At 35.4% G+C, this 8283-nt stretch overlaps 1 protein-coding gene across 1 annotated transcript; it reads left to right on the top strand.

Moving 5' to 3' along the window:
- The first annotated feature begins 4892 nt into the window (after positions 1 to 4892).
- On the top strand, positions 4893 to 5876 carry LOC110299155 (vomeronasal type-1 receptor 4-like). Its single transcript, XM_021168780.1, has one exon. The coding sequence runs from the start codon at positions 4934 to 4936 to the stop codon at positions 5873 to 5875; it is 942 nt and encodes a 313-aa protein (XP_021024439.1). The 5' UTR covers positions 4893 to 4933; the 3' UTR covers position 5876.
- The last annotated feature ends 2407 nt before the right edge of the window (positions 5877 to 8283 follow it).

The following is an 8283-nucleotide window of genomic DNA, read 5'->3' as shown; positions in this document are numbered from 1 at the left end:
AAGATTAGAACTAATGTCAAACTACAACATTTATCATGTTAAACTTTTTTAGTATATAGTTAGTTCAGTAATGTGAAAAGTGATCTGAATGTATTGCAGGTTATTTCCAGATTTCATTACAACCTAAATCTAGGTGACCATGAGTCAAATGTCTATCACTTTCTCCTTGTAGCCCCATAAATCATCATTCTAGTGTCTTTTAATGTTTCATTACATAAATCATATATTGTTAGGGAGGGAATGTCCACCTTAAACAGGATACAGTGTGGAGGTTAGAAAACATGATTTGTGAACTTGGTCTCTCTTTCCAACATGGGATCCCTGATAGAACTTTAATTATCGGAATAGGTAAAAGCACATTTACCCACTGACAAGTCTTGATGGTCTCATCAATTTAGTTCCTATATATTTTTGTTGATCACTGTAATTACATGAAACAATCATGCAGCAATATAATGGGCCATAGCCCTTAATAGGAGATCTGCTGTGGTTGTCTATGTTGTAGTATGTATCAACCTTCTTTTCAAAGGATAAATGCTTTACCATTGTGTGTACTCATCATGTTTTCTCCATGAGTTTGTTGCTGATGGACATGTGGAATGATTGAATCTCTCATGGTTTTTGAGTGACTCTGTTGTGGAAGAGTCTAAGAAGGTACCTCTCCTAGGCACAGCTTTTAATTCTTTTTAAAATTATACTAAAAATTGGAATTTGTCAACGAAATAGCAATGCCTCTTTCATATGAAAAAGTATTTTCTACCATAGGACATTTATACCATAAGAACTTTTAGAAAGGTATTTATAATATAAACAAAATTAATAAAGCATAAGAAATAGGTCACCAGGCAATGGTGGCACACGCCTTTAATCCCAGCACTTGGGAGGCAGAGGCAGGCGGATTTCTGGGTTTGAGGCCAGCCTGGTCTACAGAGTGAGTTCCAGGACAGCCAGGGCTACACAGAGAAACCCTGCCTCAGAAAAAACAACAACAAAAAAACAAACAAACAAAAAAAAGCTATAAGAAATAGCTTTTAGGAGGACAATGATTACAATTTAAAATAAACTGTATAAAGCACAAGGGGAATGTACATTTATACTATGTTTTTCAGAGAAAATATCAGGGACTCAGCCAATACTTTTTTTCCTCAGATGATTTCATGCTGTGGGTTAAAATGGTGTCCTGCGTCCGGGTTGGGCTGTGAGAAGTCAAGTCGCAGGACCCTGCTCTGGAGGTGGGAAAGCACAGTCTGTGGTCCCTATGGAACTGCTGGAGTCAGGCTCGTGGGTCCCTGGGCCCCTCAGAGGCCAGGAATGGCAGGTTCTAGCTTTTCAGCACTGCAGACACTGCTGAGTAAGGCTGAAGAACTGAGAATGGAGTGGGGGTTGGGGGGCTGCAGGGCTAGATCTAGCCAGGGGCCAGAGGGAAAAGGGGAGTGGAGAAGACAGGATGAGAGTCTTTGGCTTGTTCAGGAGGATAGCTTGGTTTGGCGGAGACTGGCTGAGAATGCAGACAGGCTTCCTGCGTGAGATTAGACATGGCTCTTTAGAGAAGTCCTGCTCCATTGTTCCCCATGGCAGGTTTTGATGAGAAGAGACAGTCCGTGGTTTTAAGGCGCTTATTGTCCTGGCAGAGAGTTGTGATGAGTGAAACCATGCCTCCCTTTATCAGAGTGGGCCTGAGGTTAAATACATTTTGCAGGGAGGAGTGTCTGGGAAGGAGAGCTTAATTGGCTAAGTCCTTCAGGCCTTTAGATACCTCATTAAAATGGAGATGTGCCTTGAGGCTATGTTATCTGTAGTCATGTCCTCTACCTGTGGAGGGGCTTGGGGTGTTGCTCTACAGGACTGATGGCCACAGAATTATGGAGAGCTGAGGCTTCCTATCAGGAGCCTCGTGTCTGGTAGCATGGCAAACGCCTTCGGTTCCTTTCAGGAATACCTGCTGGGTCTTTGGGGTTTAAACCTAGCTCAACCAGAAAAAGGCTACCTTTCATGGTCCCACACCATGCATAAAATGACAACACAGTCACTGTATCACCAAAAAATAGGGATTACAAATATCATTCTTCTACAACTTTACATGCTGATGAACATTTATACAAAAAGAATAGAACTGTGTTCATCTTTCATTCACTACACTTTGGGTTTGATCCCCAGCACTTCCAATATAATAAAATTCCTATAGAAGAGAAGTAAGACAGGATTGATCATGGCAATTTTAAGTATTGAACATAAGACTGTAACATTGCATTGATTATAAGAACTGTCATTAAATAGCAAATTAAAAAAAAAACAAAGCAAAAAAATAGCAAAATTTGCTATGAAACCATAATCTTTTTTTAAAATTTGCTTTGTTTTTAAAAATTATAATTATCATTCATATTGTTTCATTTCATTATGACATTTTCAAACAAATTAATTTTGGAGCCTGTTTTTTACTTTTCTCCTTCACTCTTCAGACACCCTCTTGCCTCTCTCCATATCCTTGATAAACCATTTCAGTTTATTGACACCCTGTCCTATTACCTCCCCTTGATTCTTCAACACCGCTGTTTTCCCCTTACCTTTTTGACTTTTTTTTGCCCTAATCCACTTTTTTCTCAACAGTTACTACATATGAACATTGAGATCTATGCCTTTGTTTGAGAAAGAAAATATTTTTCCTCTGAGTCTATGTCACCTTGCTGAATTATTTGCTATTCCATCTAGTTCCTGAAAATTATATTTCATTTTCATTTTAGAGATGAACAAAATTCCACTGTGTATTGGTAATGCTCTTCTATTATCTGCCTATGTACTCCTAGAATGGACATAATTTCCTTGCTATTGTGAATAAATCAGCAGTTTACATGGATGTATCTCTATGTTAGGACACAGAATCCTTTAGGTATATGGGAAAATTATATAGCTATATTAGATTGTAATGCTAATTTAATTATTTGAGAACTCTTTGTATTTACTTCTTTAATACATGTAGTACGTTACCATCCTACTGGTAGTCATTCTAAAGCATGTGATGAAGTCTCAAACTAGTAATTTGCATTTTCCCAAGAGCTAAAGAAGTTGAATACTTGAGTAAAAAAACAAAACAAAAACAAAACAAAACAAAACAAAACAAAACAAAACAAAACAAAACAAAACAAAACAAAACAAAACAAAACATTCAGTGCACATTTGTGCTTCAGTCTTAAGGAAATCCTTGCCCATTTCATTAACCTGTATGTTAACTGAAAAGTTTGTGGAGTGTTTAATCTTCTTTTCCTTTGTACATCCTAGGTTTTAAGCTCCTTGCTGAAATACTCAAGTCAATGATTTTTCTTTTGATATGTGGATTGTATGTCTACTTGACTGGTAGTTTTCTTTAATGTGCAGAATATTTTTAATGTAGTTCTACACATTGACTCTTGGTACATTTCCTGTGCTATTGAGTTCTGTTGCCTCTCTACATCTTATATTAGTAAAATGTTCCCCTGAAAGTTTTAGCATTTCTGGTTTAGAATAATTTAACATTAATTGTTATGCAAGGTGAGGAGATAAAGAGGCAACACAGTTTGTCTGCATATGGATATCTATCCACTCAGGATCAGAAGGTCTGAGCACCTAGTCACAAGAAATATTCAAGAAATGGATGACATCTTTGTAAATTCTTCCTGAGAACTGCTGAAACTCTAAAGGGCAATGGCAGAGAAAGGCAGATTCCTCTTTTCTCCTTACTCAACACTGGTCATTTACAATGTGATTCCTTATCTTCTCATGTCCCCAGATCCGTCTCCAGCATTTTTCATTAATAACAAGTGTTGATAACTAGATGATTAGAGATGCAGTAACACAACATTTGGAACTTGGTAATTATTTTACAATTTTGTTGAAGAAAAAACCGCTAACTTGCATAATTTCTATATTTTACTTTCCTATAACTCTGCATTAGGGTTCTTATTTCTCCATATGCTCAGCACTTCTGCCTTTATTTATGTGATTTTTCAACACCTGTTTATATTAGATGTGATGATTCCTCCTTGGATGGACCTTTGTTTTGCATCCCATCACTGTAGTCCCTTAATTATTGCTGATGCTAAGCCTCATTTTGCACACATTATGGACATTTCTGAATTGTCTATAGGCAATTAATGCAAGTCATGCACGCATTTCCCACTTGTTTTATATTCTATGTATTTTCAATTTTACTTTTAAATATTCCTTTTAGGGTAAAGAGATGAGTCATGGTTAAAAGTATATACTGCCTCTGGTCTCTGCTCTCACTCACACTCACATGCAACCTTCTCAACATACACACATAATTAAAAGCTTGCAAATAAACACAAATCTGAAAATAAGATATTCTTTACATATTCTGATATTCAATCATTCATCATAAATATGATTTTCAAATATTTTCTGGTTTTTTTGTCTTGGTAAATTTTGAATTCTTTTTCATGTGAATTTTAGAAATAAATGGCATATTTTAAAAATTCTTTCTTTGAAAATTGATCCCAAATTATTGTGTTTAGTCAAAAGCAATAGATACATTAATCTTTTTGCTTTTATTTATTTATTTATTTATTTATTTATTTATTACTTTTTGAGAATATGATTCTTTGCATATAGCTATGACTGTTCTGAAACTGTTTCTGTAGACCAGAGTAAGCTTAGAATTATAGTTCTGTCTGTTTCTGAGTCTTGAGTCCTAATATTAAAGAGTGCACCACTATATCCAGGAAAAACTTTAAACTTTAGTAAACATAGCCAATATTTTTCATTTTAATAATAAGGAAATATCTACTTCTATAAAGAAAAAATGAAATATTCTTCAATGCTAGTGCTATATAAATAAGTGATGACTATTTTATTCTAGCTAACTTTACAAAATAATGCATACTTAATATATTAGCAGGATTTCTTAACCATAATAAATTTATTTACCTTTTCAATAGGGATGAAAATGACATCTGCAAACTTGGTAGTGGGAATATTACTCTTCTCCCAGATTGTAATGGGAATGCTTGGCAATTCCTCAATACTATTTTATTATGCCATTTTGATATTCACTGGGAAGCATTTAATGCCGAAAGACCTGATTATAGAGCACTTGACATTTGCCAACTGCTTGTCTATCATCTCAAAAGGCATTCCACAGACACTGTCAGATTTGGGATTTAAAAATTTCCTAGATGATATTGGATGTAAACTGATAATGTATATTTATCGAATAGTGAGGGGGATGTCTCTGTATGCCATGTGCCTATTGAGTTGCTTCCAAGCAATCACAATCAGCTCCAGGAACTCTAGGTTGATGATACTTAAACACAAAGCCACGAAGTACATTGGTCCCTCCTGCCTAGTTAGTTGGCTTGTGCACCTGCTTCTAAACATTATGACTCCAGTAAAAGTGATAGGCCCCATTTCTAGCAAAAATATGACGAACATGATGAGTTATGGGTACTGCTCATGGTTCACTTCCAACAATGTTGCAACTGCATTGTATATGTTCTTACTGTGCTTCTGTGATGGCCTGTGTCTAAGTCTAATGACATGTTCAAGTGTTTCCATGGTGAGTATCCTTTACAAACATAAGAGACAAGTTAAGCATATCCACAGTGCTCAGCAATTTTTGAAAGTCTTGCCTGAGGACAAAGCCACCCAAATTATTCTCATCCTGGTGTGCACATTTGTCATCTCTTACTCAATATCTTCTATTCGTGTAATCTTTACAACCTACTCTGAGGGATCAGTGCTATGGGGAGTAAGTGTATTTATATTTCTAGAAATATGCTTCCCCATATTTTGCCCCTTTGTTCTCATCAGCAATATCAAGTGTAGTTTCAAACTGTTTATACCCTGCTGTGGTAAGAGATACCTTCCTCCAAATATTACTTGATACATGGTCATCTTTATTATACATTGCCATAGTTATTATATTCTTTTGTAAAATGTAGTTCAGTAACACTGCACTTCGAAAATATCAATCATCTTTTAACTGACTTCTATTAATGTATTTTGATCACTAGGTATTTTATCATAAAGTATATTTTTTACAGAATTAATTATCCAATAGTGAGCAAATTTCAAATACATAGAATCATCACAATATACAAGTTACTATGTGATATTATACAAAAATATAGGAGAATATGAAAAAATATCTGGGGACCAGACCTTATCTGAAGTCTATAGAGTCAAGTAATGATTTCTTGACACCTCCTTTCTGTCTGTCTGTCTGTCTCTCTCATACACACACACAAACATAAATACACATACAAAAAAACACATGCTCCCACATGCTCATATATGTGTATGTGTGTACCTTTATTTTTATGTGTTTGTGATTTTTTCTGCAAGTATGTTTTTGCACCACTTGTACAAAGTATCTTCAATGATCAGAAGATGCATTAAAAATTGTAAATCTGCAGTCACACATGCTTGTGTACCAACACTGGGTGCTGAAATTAAAACCTGCTGGAATAGCATAGTCTTCTGGACTAGCAATCAGTGTTCTTATCACCAATTTGTCTTTTATACAATGAGTTTTTTCATTTAAATTTTTTTAATGTTGTGTATATGTGTGTGCTTCAAAACAACTATGTGCATCACATACAATGTCTGCTGTTGATAGCTGCAAGCAGAGCATGTTGGATCCCCTGCTACTGGAGTTACATGCAGTTGTGAGCTACCTGAATTGCTTGCTGGAAACTGAACTCAGTTTCCTTTGCAAAATCATTATAAGATTTCCACACTTAGCCAGATTACTAGCTCCAAATTGTTGTTTATTACTTCTTATGTATAGGTACTACAATTCTTCAAATAGCATTTGGCCTGAAAATATTACAGAAGAATAAATGTGACAGAGGTCATCTTAAAAATATTGTCAGTCTCAGAAAAAATATTGCATTTTCTTTCATGTAAAATCAAGGGACAAAAAGATATCAGAGGAAAACATGAACTACTGAAAAGAGGAAAAGAACAGGAGAGTAAAAAAGAAGGGGTATACAAATGAGATAATGGAGGATAAATATGATGCAGTCACAAAATGTACAGCCATGAAAGCATCACGATGTAATCCATTTCTATGTACAATTAATGAATGCTTTAAAATATAAAGTAATTAAAACCTGTTACAACCTCCTGTTACATATTTGGTTCCTTTTATAACAACTATTGCCATGACTCTATCTCCTACATGCCATGTACTATAATATCCACTTCATAAAAGGTTCATCAAAATATTTTAATTGTGTGTAAATTATTATTCTTTGAATATATTTGTATCTTCAGGAAAATATACCTCTGGGTTCTTCCTTTCTCCCGAGGAACTGCATTACTAATATACTTAGTTCATAATAACTTTTAGTAAAAAAAAAACAAACATTCTTTTTCTGCAAAGAAGAGATATGCCCTTTAATCTCCTAGATCTAGACATGGCAATAACCCAAGTACTAGCCACTGATCTTCTAAAAGCTCTGTCATCTCCAAGGGGACTGCAACATGTAACACATGGAACTTGGTGGAGAGACATTCAGAATCTGACTTTAGTGCCATTTGCAGTGAGAATTTTGGTTTCTTTAAAGATACAGAAATATTATAAGAATATGTTATCCTTTAATCCCAGGTGTATGACATGGGGCTGCTTCAGATTGTGCACAGCAGCAGAGTATGGTCCATTGTACGCTCTAGCAAGGAGCATCCCATATTTTCTGGCATTGTATAGTGTTTGGGATTCTGGGGACTTTTCAGGAGGAATATAAATGCTAGGGCCCCAAGAGGCATGGAGGGTTGCTGGTTGATTGTTGGTTTTTGGTAGTTGCATTTGGTTGAGGTTTGTTAAGTAGTCATGCACAAAGAAGAAACAACAAAAAAGAAACTAGCCTGACAGTGACAATCAAACTTACCCCAAGGAACTAGACATTCCTAATCAGCAGGAAGTAGTCTAATGATAATGTTACCCCCATTTCCTTCTACCCTTTTTCTCTCATATCTAGTGTACTCTACTTGATTTGAGCCTTTTTATATGATCTGTATATACTTTTAAGTTTATTTCATTTAGATATCTCATCTTTAGTTTTATTTCCATTTGTCTTTCACAAAGCAAGACACTTTTGCTTATTTTTTTTTTACTTTTAAAAAAATGATTTATTTATTCATTTTATGTATATGAGTACACTGTAGCTGTCTTCAGGCACACCAGAAGAGGGCATCGAATCCCATTACAGATGGTTGTGACCCACCATGTGGTTGCTGGGAATTGAACTCAGGATCTTCAGAAGAGCAGTCAGTGCTCTTAAATTAACC

The sequence above is a fragment of the Mus caroli genome, chromosome 7, assembly GCF_900094665.2.
Source record: "Mus caroli chromosome 7, CAROLI_EIJ_v1.1, whole genome shotgun sequence".
Lineage (NCBI taxonomy): Eukaryota > Metazoa > Chordata > Mammalia > Rodentia > Muridae > Mus > Mus caroli.
This window is presented reverse-complemented; position numbering and strand designations above follow the sequence as displayed.

Coding starts and splice junctions, on each gene's coding strand:
- LOC110299155 (XM_021168780.1), top strand. CDS start 4,934: ATGAAAATGACATCTGCAAACTTGGTAGTGGGAATATTACTCTTCTCC.